We start from the raw sequence: 17,106 nt of genomic DNA on the forward strand, positions 1-17,106 counted from the left end.
AAGCAATACCGGTTCAGAATAAGTATCGCTGGAGATTACGCAACCCTTGCTCCATAAAAGCCTCCCAGCGCAGGCACCATTATAGGAGGTCTGTTAAGACTGAACAGAGGTCTCTTATTGTAGTGTACTTTGTGTCCTCATACCAGTCGTTATTAGTGATTTATCATTGATAAAATCCGGTGGATTTCCCTGGAACCTAAGTGACAATAAGTCTTATCGGTAATCAATTACTCTTCCTTTTTTTTGCATAGGTGATTTGAATGGCACGGTTTCTTCATCTTTTCTCATACTTTCTAAGATCACTTCCGGTGCTACGTTGTGTTTTACTTTTGTTTTGTGTGTGTGTGTGTGTGTGTGTGTGTGTGTGTGTGTGTGTGTGTGTGTGTGTGTGTGTGTGTGTGTGTGTGTGTGTGTGTGTGTGTGTGTGTGTAAGGATCAGATTATAGTTTGTTTTTATATATCATCAATATATATTTTTCTTAAAGAGTAGCGCTTTGTTTTAGTGCCCAAATTATTTTATTTACAATTACGGTGCGATGAGACAGTAGACATTACTTTTATTAGGAGTTTCTATGACGCCAGTCAGGGGACAATATTCAGAATGTTTTATTAGGATTCGATACGCAAGGGGTGTTCGCATTCAAATTAAAAATTACTTGGAGGCTGCTGATAAAGATAAATACATGAATGTTGGCGACGTAAATCTTGACGTAAGCGTAATAGAAAACAGAGAGATGGGAGAAGAGAATTCGAGATGACAACAATGAAGGACGAACGGGCGAATTTATGTTCAATCCAAGCAGGCATCTATGTAACCCATTCATGATATAAGATGCACACATATTGTTACGTTGTTCTCCCTTCTACATTAACGATATGTTAGATAACGTCAGTTTATTCATATATGGTAAAACGCCAGTCTATACATATATGATAAAGCGTGTATATAATGAGTTGGGTATAAAATAAGTTCCTTCGCGCCGTCTACGTGTTCCATGATGTTTTATGTAGCGGTGTATATAACTGTTTAAAGATATACATTACACATATATACAATTTCAACGGGACATATAACATTTTATCAATAAATATTTCCTTGGCAACAAAGAGACGGAACATCTTTCTGAGTAGTTACATCTTGCCAAACAGGAAACATTACCTTCATACATCCATCGGGTATCTGGTTGACGAACCGGCCAAAACTGAAATGATCCTTTCAAACAAATGACGGAAAGATTATGGTTAATATTTTCGGACAGTTTTTATTCCAAAGGTTTTCCTGTTGAAAGATTGCACGCATGTTAGATGTTGCTTTTCCGTGCGTACAAAACCATGCAGGCCCTGTCTCCGCCGCTTCAATTGTCTCTGTTCGTCTCCCGTCTTTCCCTGTTCTCTAACTCTGCTTGTATATATTCAAACTAATTCTTTGTCCTTACGTCATTCGACTACAGAAAGACCTAGCACGTGACTTTAAGTCACGTTTTCTGGCGAAATTTATTGTTTTTATCCCTAGGTTTGAAAATCTATTTTGTTTATGCCCACTATATTCTTTTCTTGTTGTTGTTTATAAGTTAACCTAAATATTTTATTAAAAACTCCTTTCTTTCAAAACATTCTCTCGGCATACATATATCTACTTAAGAGTTAAAAAAATAATAATAATAATGTTCTTTATCTAACATTAATATATTTTCCAAAATCGACTATCAGTAAGGAAGCCCGATCTCGCCCAGAATAATCGAACAATATTAACATACATATACATCTTCAAACAGCAGTCTAGAGCATTAATGAACTGACAATAAAAATATGTTAATTAATGAAACAAAAGATTTAATTTTATTGCGTTTTTTTTTGTGGAGGATGATGTCGGGTTATAGCCTGTTTCTCATATATTGATACTTTTAACATTTGTCTGTACCATTTACTGTTAATAATTTTATTCTGGTTTTGATCGAAATTGCTACAGAGAGGGTGTGAAGCTACTTTATGTGAGACGCTAACAAGAACGAAATATGATTATCGAAAAGACGCATCAAAACACCGAATTGATGAAGACTAATAGTCTATTGAGTCAAACGAGCTGCAACAAAGGAAGTATAGAATAGATCAGACAATTTTGAAGAGCAATAATACGCCATACATGATCTAACAGTAGATTTGTATAGATAGAGAATAACCTCAGGTGTTAGGGTTTGAAACAGTAGAGAGAACTTCCTTTAAGAGAAGCAGGAAGAGCAATGGATCTAATGTTTGAACTCTAGAAAGTAGTTGACTCTCATTCCATACCGCAACTCGTCTGTCATTCTCGCCATCTTTGAGTCTGTCCGATAGTCCGTCCTTCTATCCATACATCGATATATTCATCATACGGTCAGTATGTTCACCGGCCGTAAATCCGTTAGTCTCTCTTTCTGTCCGTCTGTCCATCAGTCCATCAGTCCATTTGTACGCCTCGCTGTCGGTTTGTATTTCCGTATGCCCACACAAACGCATCTTAAGAATATCTGCTTCTACTAAAAATCATTTTCAAAAAAAGTTTAACTTACATCAATGATCCGGATGGGCATAATAGTCGGCCGAGGAGTCTGCAAAACAATAAAGAACGATGTTTTATTAATAATATAAACCCTCCTCTCTTCCCAAAACTTGAACCATACCAAATAGAAGAGAAGAATCTAGAAGGATGGAAAGACTGAAAAGTGAAAACACTAACCAGGCCTCCACTGAATGAATGCAAACTGGGATCTTGGGGATCTTATTGCCACACAAATTCCAATGATGATTAATGATCATTGCCAGCAGAAGTCAATGGAAAGCGACTGTTGCGATGATGCAAATTAATCTGCAAAAGTTATCGAAAGAGGTGAAGAGTACTGGAAATCTGGGGAAACTTATTGTCACCCAGATTCCAGAGAACACTAGTTATTATTATTGAGCAATCTCTAATAATGACTTGTGTGAGAATTTCAAGTGAGTAGTAGTAGTAGTAGTAGTAGTAGTAGTAGTAGTAGTAGTAGTAGTAGTAGTAGTAGTAGTAGTAGTAGTAGTTGTTCACAATCAGTCCTCGATCGCGACACTGTAGTGATAAGATGCTAACAAAACAAGATAGTCAGCAGAAATTGGAATCCGGAATAAATATAATGATGGAAGAATTGGCACAATTGTCAGTAAACGAAAAACAGTTCTTGTAAACGATAATAAGCATTAAATATGTACAGACTAAATTTGTCACAGAGCCGCAGAAATATTACTACGAGAATTACAAACAGTGGTAGCACTACTACAAAAAATAGACTTCGAGTATATCGGGCATAATTGTATCAAAATTAGCATGAAGTTATTTATGTTCTCCTAAGGCGGGAAGATGTAACAGAAGGATCGGAAAGTGAAATCGAAAGCATAGCGCCCTAAAGGAAGAGCACTCTGGCCTGCAAAATGTCTGAGCAGCTCCCTGATAAGGGCGCCTCGCGAGATTAGCAATAAACTAACCCCCTTCTCAAAGAGAAATGGCAAAGGCCGATAGGGTGAGCCTCCTAGAAATGTCCAGGACCAGCAACGTACAGAAGTCGACATGGAGAAAGCATACTCCGTTGGCTTTGGTGCCAAAGGAAAAAGATAATGACAATTATGCCACAAGGATTTTATACTACTTTTATACGTGTCTCTTGCAATGTATGTATAAAAGACAGCATCTGCATATTTTTGTGCGTACGGATGTATAAGTGTGTTTATGAATAAAATGACAAATTCGTTTTATCAAACTGTTGTTTATTTGACAATTGGGCGAGTGGCTTGGGGCAAGGAGAGTTGGGGAGTGGCGGTGACGGGCTGATTTATGTAGTATGTTTATATTACCACATTCTTCTAAATTGATTGTTTGTTTGCAATCCATTTGTCTTGCGTTTCTGCGTCATCGGTCAGAATGTAGGCTGCTTTTTGTTCCACTCGCTTTCTTGGGTCATCTGGCATCTTCCAGGAGTTTTGCTCAATTAAGTTTATTATGATATTTCAGTCTAATGCATTATTTTTAACGCTTAATTTAGAGATGGTATGGTGCAGTATCTGTTTTGTTTTCATGTCCTACGCAGCTCCATCGGCATTCCTTGATAGAGACGCGTCGAGCGATTAGTAATAATAAACGATAGAGTAAAGAAAAACTAGCAACGTCTCTTCTGAGAGAAATATGTTGTTGGAAGAAGAAGAGGACGTTGCCCACTAGATTTCCAAGTTGGTTTTGTACTCTGTAAATGCATGAAAGACGTATTTGGCTCTTATGCAGGTAGAGGATACCGTCAGGAATGAAATACCTTTTAGAGCAGTATAACAGAGCTGCTGACGCTGAGAGCAGCAGCAGACGCATGAAGATATGCAAATGACCCAGCCGGCGGTGCAAAGTAACGTCACAGTAGTGTAGTCAGAGAAGCAATGGTGTTCGAAACGTGATGAGAAAAGGCATTATTCGAGACGTGGCCGCTGTTCAGAAAATCATGTGTTTGAGAAACCTTGGGTGACGTCACAGCAGAAACGAAATGTTACCCGTGGCCGGAAAAGGATAAATAAATTGTTTAGTAAGAAAACTGCGTTGTTGGAAATACCAGATATAAAGGCTTTTGTTAAAACTAAAAAAAAAAAACAGTCGAATTTCTTTGATATAAAGACTATGTCACAGCAGTAGAATTTTTCAGTGACCTTGACATTTTTAGTGACCTTGACATTTTTAGTGACCTTGACATTTTTAGTGACCTTGACATTTTTAGTGACCTTGACATTTTAGTGACCTTGACATTTTTAGTGACCTTGACATTTTTAGTGACCTTGACAACGGATTTGGTGTAAGTCTTCCGTTTCATTTCAGTCCTAGCAGCTTCTCAGAGTGGGGATCAGAGCATTAGTGATGAAAAGAAAGAAGCTTCTTTTTGGATGCATTAAAAGTAAATAACCACCTTTTCCCCCTATTGTGCCATGTGTCCAAAGTTAGAAAAGAGAAAAAAAAATATTAGCCTTTGAAGCATTGCTATGGATGATAGTGTCATCTGCGTAAATGTCAACGAATGATCTTAAAATGTGATTTGGGAGATCGCTGAAGATCAGGTAGAGTGTTGGGTACAGGATGGATGCTTGAGGTACGCCAGCATTAATACTATGAGTTTCAGATTTTATGGTTGAGAGGAAAATTCCAGATATTTCGCAGGTGGAAATCTTGTGATGTAAACCGTATACTTTATATATATATTTGGTTTTGATATTATTTGAATATATTTTATTTTAAATGCTCATTTAGTGCAGACATGGTTCAATGGAAATGGAAACAGCACTAATACTATGCAGGTTTAACAGGCTTCCTCCAAAGGAGAAAGTTCCATGGGAGTATGAAATTCACAAGTGGTCCCCAGTCGCATGTATATCCTCGCTATGGGATATGATGTTAGGTTTTTGCAACTCTTGCAGGGAAGTGTCAGCGTCCATCTACATACAGTACCTGGAATTCCCAAATTGGTCACCCATCTGATAATGACTAGGCTCAACGTTGCTTAACTTCGATGATCCAATGAGAACTGGTGTGTCAACGTGATTATGCCAAATATAGATATGGTTTCTGAATATATATTTAATAATTATAATAAATCATTGCTTATCAGCAATATTAACAAGCGAAATCTATTAGTTTTACATACCTGATCATATCGTAATATATTGAAAATATTCCCAGCTGGTTGGTAATGCACAGTGGTCTATAAAAGAAAAAAAGAGTAAATTTCTGATTTTTTTTAAATAATAATTGATCATTTATATTATTTGGATTATTTAGACTACTGTTCTTATTCTGTTGCGCAACGGATATAAGTGCTAAGTTTAATCAGTTTTCAGTCGGATTATTTTAGAAGTTGAAAGCTCAATACTCAGCGCGATACTAAGAACACAATTATGAATTACGTAAGACTTCTACCCGGCCCATGGCTGACAAAATGAGAGCAAGATACTTCCTACATTAAAATAAATGCTTCTTTTTCGAAATTACACACAGATGTTCAAATTTGATACAAAAATTTCTGAGTTTGAGAAAACAAAAAAGGTCGGGAGTTACATCGGCCAAAATGTATCCAGAATAACATCCAAGATGAGAACTGTAGTCTGAATAATACAAATAATACAAAAATAGTATATGCTTCTATATTTCAGTGTAAATAGTTATTTTCTATTAAAATAGAAAGTGTTGAATATTATTATTAGTAGTATTATTATTATTATTAGTAGTAGTAGTAGTATTATTATTATTAGTAGTAGTAGTAGTAGTAGTAGTAGTAGTAGTAGTAGTAGTAGTAGTAGTAGTAGTAGTCCATTAAGTTCACAGTGTTGTGATGTTTAAGACTGGATTTTTCACCTCAAGAGCAGATTCTTACATCAAAGTTAGTGAGGATAGTAAAAGAGTGAATTAGATGAAAAGCACCTAATATAGAATGTTTGCTGGGTCAAACAGAATTGACTTCTGGAGTATGGTGATTTGGTATCTCATCCCCCAAAGAGTTTAGCTGTTTCATAAGATCATCAGGAATTGAGCCAAGCGCACCTATGATAATTGGCACGATGGAAGTTTTCTTATTCCACAATCTAGCGATCTCCACTCTCAGTTTATGATAGTGCCGTAGTTTCTAATTCTTATCTGTTAAGGTGATGTTTGGGCAAGCCGCCACATCAATAATTTGACATTCATTGGTCTTTTTGATCACAACTAAAATATCCGGTTTCCTGTGATTTATCTCTCGGTCACAATGAATCATGAAAACCCAGAGAATATTAAGGTCCTCATCTTCAACTACCTCTTCTGGGTGATGTTGGTACCATTTGTCCGTCATTTGAATTCCAAACTTTTGGCACAAACTCCAGTACAGATTTGTACAAACTTTGTCATGGCGATGTTCGTATTCTTTTGACGCAAGTATAGAACACACACTAACAATGTGTGACACTGTTTCAAGAGATATCCCACACAAACTGCACTTATCAGAACAGTCCTTCCCAAACATGTTTTTATTTATTGCATTTGTGTTTAGTGCGTTATTTCTTTTTTCAAGTCTCTTTAGACAGAAAATTCCACGTGTCCTGATATTTTTGTGCCTTAGTATCTTGCTCAAACTGACCATGAAGTTTCATTCTTACCAAATCAGTCAACTTTTCTATTTCGATTCTTTCTTTGTACTTCTGCTTATCTTCCAATTAATCTTTATCTCGTTCTTCCTCTTTCACCATTGCTGCAAGTAATACTCCATGACTGTTAGCGAAGTAGTGGTGAACACTTCTAAGCTATTTTTTATTTTGGTAGGAGTAAAGTTTATAAGATATTTTTATTTTGGTGGGGCGGGGGGAGGCAAACAGTTTATAAGATATTTTTATTTTGCTTGGGGGGGGGGCAAACAGTTTATTAAATTTCTAGTAGTTTCAGTTCTTTTTGGTTTTATGTGGTGTTCCTTCAATCTTTTTGTTCTACTTCTGTTGCATTTTCGATGTTATTGGTTTGGTGGGGCGGGGGGAGGCAAACAGTTTATAAGATATTTTTACGTTGGTAGGGGGGGGGCAAACAGTTTATAAGATATTTTTATTTTGGTGGGGGGGGGGGGCAAACAGTTTATAAGATATTTTTTGTTTTCGTGGTGGGGAAGCAAACGGTTTATAAGATATTTTTACTTTCGTGGGGGGAAAACAGTTTATAAGATATTTTTATTTTGGTGGGGGGCAAACAGTTTATAAGATATTTTGTATTTTGGTGGGGGGAGGGCAAACAGTTTATAAGATATTTTTATGTTGGTGGAGGGGCAAACAGTTTATAAGATATTTTTACTTTCGTGGGGGGAAAACAGTTTATAAGATATTTTTATTTTGGTGGGGGGGGGGCAAACAGTTTATAAGATATTTTGTATTTTGGTTGGGGGGGCAAACAGTTTATAAGATATTTTGTATTTTGGTTGGGGGGGGAACAGTTTATAAGATATTTTTATTTTGGTTGGGGGGGCAAACAGTTTATAAGATATTTTGTATTTTGGTTGCGGGGGGGCAAACAGTTTATAAGATATTTTTATTTTTGTTGGGGGGGGCAAACAGTTTATAAGATATTTTTATTTTGGTTGGGGGGGGCAAACAGTTTATAAGATATTTTTACTTTCGTGGGGGGAAAACAGTTTATAAGATATTTTTATTTTGGTTGGGGGGCAAACAGTTTATAAGATATTTTGTATTTTGGTTGCGGGGGGGCAAACAGTTTATAAGATATTTTTATTTTTGTTGGGGGGGGCAAACAGTTTATAAGATATTTTTATTTTGGTTGGGGGGGGCAAACAGTTTATAAGATATTTTTACTTTCGTGGGGGGAAAACAGTTTATAAGATATTTTTATTTTGGTGGGGGGGCAAACAGTTTATAAGATATTTTGTATTTTGGTTGGGGGGGGGCAAATAGTTTATAAGATATTTTTATGTTGGTGGAGGGGCAAACAGTTTATAAGATATTTTTATTTTGGTTGGGGGGCAAACAGTTTATAAGATATTTTTATTTTGGTTGGGGGGCAAACAGTTTATAAGATATTTTTTATGTTGGTTGGGGGGAGCAAACAGTTTATTAAATTTCTTGCAGTTTCAGTTCTTTTTGGTTTTATGTGGTGTGCCTTCAATCTTTTTGTTCTACTTCTGTTACATTTTTGATGTTATTAGTTAGTGTTTGTAGTTTATGTGGGCTAGTATCCGCATTCGAGGGTTTCTCTTAAATGTTCAGCTACTTTTATCATTGGCGTCCGCTGTATAGTCACAATCTTCCCCTTGATTCCAATTTCTCATAATCTTTTTTCAAGTTTTACGGGATTGTTCCTCGTGCTCCTACAATTATTAGTGTAATATTGACTTTTTTCATGTTTTACATTTCTTTCAGTTCTCTTACAAGTTCCATATATTTGCTTTGCTTTTCTCTCTCTTTGATCCATGCCAATATCTTTCCTTATTTTTAAGTTTTATGACATCCAATCTCCTTGCTTTGATAAGTTTATGTCCTAAAGAATTTCGTGGTTTTTATTTTCCAATACTGTGCCCGATTTGTCTGCATGTGTGAAATGCAGTCCTTTGCAGAGTTTCTAATGTACTGCTTTCTCCACACAATTCTGTCTATTCTGGTATTTTGGAGGGTACGTTTGTTGCACAGACTTATTATGTGGTTTACCGTTTCATCTCTTTTTCCACAGAGTCTACATTTACTGTTTTCCTGTATTTTATTTATTTTAGCTTTAATATGGTTAGTTCTAATCGTATTGTTCTGTGTAGCTGTTAATAGAGATTCTGTTTCTCTGTTTATGTGTCCTTTTCTTAGCTACGTCCAGGTGTTTTCATGATTCTCTTTTTTTGTAATTCTTATGAATTTTCCATGTAGCGCTTTCTCTTCCCACTTTTCTTTCCTTGTTTTTTTTTTCTGGTTTCATCGCTGCAGTGATCAATCTTTCTGTGTTCAAAGTTATGTCTTTTTTGTGTCTTCTACACTAATCAGTCCTCTTCCCTCTTCTGTTCATTGTCAAGTAGTGTCGGCCAGTATCATATTTATTGCTAAATGTATTTACATGAGTAAAAAGGTGTGGATATCGAGTTATCTCAAATATTGTGTCATTCTAAACTCGTTCCTTTCAGTTGCTATGATTAATCTTCTCCTTATTATGTTTCGCTAGCTCTGGTTAGACCAGATTGTGCACTAACATGACAGTTTTCTGAGCGTTACTACTTCCGAGCTGACTTATGGCAAATTGGAATCAGGTGTTTTATTTGTGACACCATTACTAAAAGATTGCCATCAAGCCAACGGATTCACTCTATCAGATTTGATTTTTCAACAGAGCCCCATCTTCCTAGATATATTGCCTTCACTACGGCTGAGGAACTTCATCTACCTCCTGTATAGTAACCCTCCAGAATATCAGAAGGATGCTAACAGGTATTACACCTGGCTCAAGGGTGATCTGGAACCGTAGCAAAGCTTAAGTATTTATCTTCCTGTGGTATCATAGATATCCGTTTATCTGAATACCTACAGTGTCTAGAATTCCAAAATGGTCACTGGAGTGGAAATTTCCAGGGAATATCAAATTCACAAGCGATTGTCAATCGTATGTATATCCTGGCCAGGGGAAATGACGACATTAATTTTTTGCAGTTTTTTGCGGAAATGTGTCGACGTTTTCCTACATACAATACCTGGTGTTTCCAAATGGTCATTCATCTTTTACTGACCAAACTCGATGTTATTTAAGTTCGGTGACATGGAACTGTTATGTACTCCTTCCTCAAAATTCACTTCCACAACAATAACAACAACAACAACAACCAAAAACAGGTCACTCAAAATAGACTTTCCTTTATCTATAGACAAGGGGGATAACTCAATTGTCTTAACTCAGAGATTAACAACAACAAGATCTCTCATCTATAGACAAGGGGAAATAACTTAACTCAGAGATTAACATCTGAGATATAATGCATACCCGCTTACCTGAATACGTACAGCGTTTAGAATTCTCAAATGGTCACCCGTCTGGAACTGGCCAGGCTGAACGTCGCTTAACTTCGAACCAGTGTATCAACGTGATTATGCTGTTTTTTCTTAGAATATAATATTATGGCAAATTAAAAACTTACATTAATTCCGTTGGAACAATACGTTAGTAAAGAAGAATTTATTCCTACACCATTAACGGTTTGTTCGAATTTGCTGGCGATTTCATGTTTTCTGAAGTTCCATAAGTTCGAGCTGAAGAAAAAAAATGACAATACATCATCAGAGCTACTGTTCTTATTTTGAATGTTATATTTACAACGTTTTGTCCGATGTAAAATCTGATATTCTTCAGGGATTTCCTGTCAGACTCAGCATGATATCCCATTAACAATTAAAAAAGTTTTGTTCGAAAAAAAAACACCTTAGAAAGATTTTAGGGATCAAATTATGAAGAAGTCAGAAACGCATTAACCAGACTTCTTCAGGTATATCCTGTTGAACTATAAAATCTTTCAGTCAAACTGTGGGATCTGCATTTAGAAGTTGAACTTAGGAATTCTACATCCTGCAACGCATGAGACAAGTACGAGGTGCCTTCAATAAGTTTCCAGCCATTTTTCGTATGAGCACTTTTATTGATACACACATTGTAGTACACACATGAAACTCTAGTCTCCTTCGAAGTAATCTCCTCTGGCTGCAATGCACTTGTACTGTTCCAACAACTTATGGAGTCCTCTGTGGGAACATTTCAATGACCCTCGTCACAGCCTTTTTCATTTTTTCAGTTGTCTCATAACGACAGCCTCTAAGGTTTTCCTTGAGCTTAGAGAATAACCAAAAGTCACAGGGAGCAAAGTCTGGACAATATGGAGGGTGAGGAACTGTCTTGATGCCCATTTTAGTCAAATATTTATGTGATTTATATGAGCATTCTTAGGAGAAACTTCACACAAATCTACCACATCTACATTTCCTCGCGAATAATTATGTGTGCAATTCCCACACTGATATCGGTCTTTATCCATGAAATTCTTTATTTGGCCAATCAACTGGTGTTCAGACTTCCTTACTCCTCCCACACCTTTTATCATCTCTCACAGACTCCCTGCATTCCTTGGATCTCTTATGCCACTCAAAAACTGATGCTTGATTCATGCAAGTTGGTCCAAAAGCAGTCTGTGGCATTTGTTCCAAGTTCAAAACATAATTTTATTGCAAATCATTCTTCTAAAGTATTCTCACGCCCAGATTGCATTTTTGAAATTCACCAGCTGTGACAATCAAGCTTTAGTCGGGTGTATTCCAATTCCTGCTGTAACTGTTCATTTGAACCTGAAATCATGAAAATGGGTCAGTCATATCATAGGATGTATAGCAATAATATATTGAATTTTCAAGTATCTACGACAATTTTAAATGCCTGTACAAAAAAGTTAGGAAACTTATTTAAGGGACCGCGTATAACATCGTTTTTGGTCTGAAGCGCGATACACAGCGTCTCTCCAGCTTAACGTGTCAATCAAATCTTTCTCGGTTGTCTGTTCTCAGTTCAGTTTTGGTTTTCTTCTTCTTCTCCTCCTTCTTCTTCTTTCCTGTAAAGGTTCCATTTGAGCACTTGGCTGGCAATTCTCTCTGAGACCAAGCTATGGGTATGTGCAAACCAGCCTAAACGTCGTTTGCAGATTATTGACTGTTGATCGATCGCTTCATTTGATGTCTAGAATCTTTTTAAGGCGCTTGGAATCAAACACATCTAATTTTTCCTCACGTCTTATTTGGAGTTTCATTTCCAAATAGCAATGTGGACAAGATATCGTTGTTATAAAATCTTAATTTAGACCTGAGATTTTTTTAACGGAACAGTTTATTTCATTCACAGGGATAGATTGCTCTCATCAACCATGACCAAGTTTGACAAGATACATCTTGAAAAAATCGATGGTTGCATCGACCAAAACGTTATGCAAATAAAACTCAAAATTAGAACAGTAGTTTGAAAAATCCAAATAATATGAATGATCAATCCTCATCTTAAAAAAATCTAGAAATAATACATCGTATATTACTTGTTTTCTAAAAATAAGATATACAAAATCTGAGTGAATAGCCGTTTTTTTTGTTTTTTTTTTTGTCTTTTTTAAAAAAAGACTTTTCCTATAATTTTTAACTTACAGAAAGACCTGCCGTTGCTCTGGATTTTATGGGAAAACTACATTTTCTCTTATAATACTGTGTCCTGTCCCCTTCGGTTTCAATTCCTAATACAGTTGTAAAAAAAAATGAAATTTTGAATAACTCTCTGAATTAGTATCTAATATTTAAATTTCATTACAATCAGATATTTGAAATTTTGAGAAAGTAATATGTATCAAACATAACGTTTACAAACACAAGTGGCAGTATAAGATTCAAAAGATTCAGTATATATATATATATATATATATATATATATATATATATATATATATATATATATATATATATATATATATAAACATTTCAATTTGAATGTATGGAAAAGGCTCTAAAATATACATGCATACATATATATGCGTATAAAACACGCGAAATGCATATATATATATATATATATATATATATATATATATATATATATATATATGTAGCAAAGATTTAGAAGGCTGTCACAATGCGAGGAGTGAAATATAGTCGTTGTTGGTAAAAGTAGACGAGAACCAGTGGCGATTTAAAAATCAATAAGTACATACATATATGTTTATATATACCTATATTTATTCAGTTGTATTAGGTAAAATGTCTTACTTGTTATGTCTGCGACAATATCCATTATTAATTTCGGAAAAAAATTCCCTTTTCAATTGGTGAACGTAACAGATCGATTCAAAGCATTTTCCCGAAATTAATAATGGATATTGTCGCAGGCATGACAAGTAAGACATTTTACCTAATACAGATAATGTATGGAGTATTGTTGTCATATTTGGGCTGGTGCATCTGCTACTACTCTCTCGCTCCTGGACAAGGTTCAAAAGAGAGTCGCCAACCTGATAGGTCCTGAACTGTAATCCAAGCTTCAGCCTCTGTCTCATCGACTAAATGTAGCATCCCTCTGCCTGTTCTACAAGTACTGTAACGGTGAATGCTCCGACGAACTGCAAGCACTTGTACCCCTCTACGTAAATACCCTCGACAAACCCGACAAGCAGCTAAATCTCACCCCTTCACAGTAGAGATCCTTGGATGTAAGAGAGCCTTCTACTCCAGTAGTTTCTTCACCAGAACCGCTAGACTTTGAAATTCCCTTCCGGGTTTCTGCGTCCCCAACTGTACTGACATGCAGCAGTTCAAGTATAACATGAACCGGCGTCTTGCTGCCCAACTCCCCATATAGTACCCCTGTAGCTTATGTCCTTAATAGTAGCCCCCTACATCAAAGTGGCAATGTGCCTTGTTTGAGGTGAAAATGTAATTAAAAAATATAGAGGAAAACAACAGAACCACAGTCCCCGACATCTTCTGCGGTCTGGTTACAATAACAAACACAATTCTTAATTCGGTGCTGTCATTACTAGCTTACATTTTTGTCTGAAAGAGATATGTATTATATTGTTTTATAGCATGTATGTGTGTGTGTGTGTGTGTGTGTGTGTGTGTGTGTGTGTGTGTGTGTGTGTGTGTGTGTGTGTGTGTGTGTGTGCGTGCGTATTAATGGTGATGTAAATAAATGCCAAAACAAACCAGTGTTAAAACGTACGGATGCAAATGATAGTTAATCCAGTCGGCATCATCTACACCAATGGCACTGAGGCAGTTGGTGGTCCTCATCCTCGGATAATACATGACATAAGCGAGACACATTTCATCGGATGTTGACAAGCCACCCTGGGAAGATTCCAAACAAAATGAGGAAAGAACACAGTCCATAAAATTGCAATACGAAAAGTTATTAAAAAAAAAATAACATTTAAAAACATAGCTCAAACATATCCGCTGTAGCTGATCGTCAAATGTGTTTTTCAGTCTATATAATTTCTAAAAATCAATCTTTGTCTTGATATATACACTTGTTGGCGGTAATAAAACACTGACAGCTGGTTATAAAATATTTTGTTTATTCAAAATAACCTGTTTAGATTTCAGAATGACAGTTTTGACATCAATGACGGTGTGCAGGGTGGGGTTGATGTATGGGGAAAAGGCGTCGCTTAGCTCGGGCCATCGTAGTCGCTCTCCCTCTCGTCGTTCTCTGCCATCTCTTTTATTATGACATCAACTTTCCAACATGCATTGTCTTGAATACGGATCAATCTCGCTGACTCAATCTCCGGGGTTTCTACGTTTTGACCTCCTTTGACGTTATCCCCGGGCATCTACAAGCAAGCTTCTGGCCGACTTTTATAATGACGTCGTCCAATTAATGTTAAATTGTTTGAAATTATTTTACAGCATGACAACATCTATGGTCATTTAATGCTGAAACATATGTTTATATTTGTTTTAATGTTATTGTCGATAGTGTACATTGATTAAATTGTTTTTTGTTTATACTATTCCAAACAATTCCAACTTGCAATGAAAAATATAAATAAAATAATCGTAAATAAATAATTTTGGACACGGAAAACGTAGCTTTTTTTAATCAAGTTCTGGTTTTAATCACGCACAACTTGGGTAGAGACAATATTTTTTTTTTAATATGAAGGTGCACTTAACAATCGCAACCCTCCTTACAATTGTTTTCCTTTTCGTCTTTTTCCAACTATTTCTGCTGATTATTGAATACTAAACTACCAGATTATAAAAGAAAAATGAAAAACAAATCAATATTTGAAGATTTGAAAAGGGGGTTCAGTTTCACATACAAATATCTAGTAAATCGATCCCTCATTTTCAGAACCGATTTACAGCGCCGATTTGACGTTGGATCCTTTAGCTCTCCTCTCTCGCCATTATTATTATTTTGTTTTTGTTTTTTTGTTTGCTTGTTTGTTTTGTTTCTTTTTTGAGATTTTTCACTTTGAGAAAAGTTCTGTCTGCTCCCGTCATTATTTTTTATTTATTTATTTACTTTTTAAAAGTTTTAAAGTGTATTATTTATTTACTTTTTAAAAGATGTTTTCGCATTTAACGACCCGCGCTATTTTGGAAATAGTACTAGTTTATCTGTTAGCTCTTAAAGAGTGACATGAAAAATGTTCAAAATAAAAAGTGATTTTGAGATTATATTGTCTTTTATTGTCTTGAGAAACCATTTTTTTTTAAGTGATGAGTGAAAAAATAAAACTCAAGAAGCATCCAAAGTACAGTATAACTCCTATAATTTGTTCATCCGCTTCGTTCAAATTAGAGGATGCTGTTCAAGTTTCGTGATAAAAAAATGTGCTGCGGTTAACTTTAATTTTCTAAGAATTAAGAAATAGTAAATGAAATTAATTGCTATATGATACTTCAAGTATATATTAAGTTGATTTTACGATATATTGCAAGTAAGAATTGTTAAATATTATTACTAGGAACAAAAACATTGAAAATAAATTAAATCTACTCTTACTTGTAAGGTATTTATTACCTAAGTTATCATCTACAGAAATCATACATTTATGTAAAATACAGTTTTTTTAGTTATTCATTGAATGAGACTCGTTGCAGTTTCTATTTTCATCGATTGAGCTCTCGGACGCTGCCATTGTATTCCGTAAGCGATCACGAAAATCTACAATTTCTTGGTTCTGTAGCTTCTTTATGATTATATCTTTTCGGAGTGACATTGCTTGCAAAACATAGTGGTCACGAAAGTAATAACTTTTTTCTAGAAATTTTATAATCGTATCCATAGACTTTTCTGCATCATCCCATGATATTGCTTCATCAGAGTGTTCTTGGTTATTTAGATTAGGGTCAAGAGAATGGGAGCTGTCGCTATTTTCATTACCATTACTGCCTTCAGGATATTGATCAGTAGTTTCCTCATCTTGTTGCGCCCACATTTCAACATCATTTGCATTAAGTGATTTAAGAACAGCATGGTTGGTCAGTAACCGTTTGGTTTCAAGAATTTTTTCTAGACCAAATGTATTCTTTGATTCTTTCAGTTCAGAAGCCTTTGGTACTGGGCATAATTTACCCCATGCTTTTGTTAATGTGCTTGCTCGAACTTGATTGCATGCACTTGCGAAAGAAAATATGGCATCTTTGAAAGTAAAATGGCGCTGAAAATCGCTTATACTCACGGTACTATTTATCATATTCATCATGAAATCATTTCTGTAGAAACATTTTAAGTTCCAAATAATCTCTTGACCCATAGGTTGGATGAGAGAAGTCACATTAGGTGGTAAGTAGCACACAAAAATATTCCCGCAAGATGACACTAGTTCTGACTCAGGAGGATGTGCTCTACAATTGTCCAACAAAAGCAAGCACTTTGAATCAGGTTTACCTAACTCAAGAAAACGCCTCTGGACAACTGGCACAAATTCTTGCAAAAACCATTTTTTAAACAACTGTTGATTCATCCATCCATTTCGTAAAGAATGATAGGATACTGGCAAAGGCGAAACTCCTTCAATGCTCGGGGGCACTTTGATTTGCCGATGA

The 17,106-nt window shown here is 35.7% G+C and overlaps 1 protein-coding gene across 2 annotated transcripts in view; it reads right to left on the reverse strand.

Annotated features, from left to right (window-relative positions):
* LOC145296666 (DBH-like monooxygenase protein 1) overlaps nucleotides 1–17,106 on the reverse strand; it is a 91,343-nt gene that overhangs the window by 1,276 nt on the left and 72,961 nt on the right. For both annotated transcript variants that reach the window (XM_080142608.1, XM_080142607.1), the window contains 4 exons: nucleotides 14,264–14,391; nucleotides 10,665–10,776; nucleotides 5,679–5,735; nucleotides 2,550–2,588 (listed from right to left, as the gene is read on the reverse strand). In XM_080142608.1, the coding sequence (XP_079998734.1) occupies nucleotides 2,550–2,588; nucleotides 5,679–5,735; nucleotides 10,665–10,776; nucleotides 14,264–14,391 (336 nt within the window). The remainder of the gene's footprint in view (nucleotides 1–2,549; nucleotides 2,589–5,678; nucleotides 5,736–10,664; nucleotides 10,777–14,263; nucleotides 14,392–17,106) is intronic.

Source organism: Euprymna scolopes, chromosome 17 (genome assembly GCF_053919585.1).
Source record: "Euprymna scolopes isolate OS-2025 chromosome 17, ASM5391958v1, whole genome shotgun sequence".
Taxonomy (NCBI): domain Eukaryota; kingdom Metazoa; phylum Mollusca; class Cephalopoda; order Sepiida; family Sepiolidae; genus Euprymna; species Euprymna scolopes.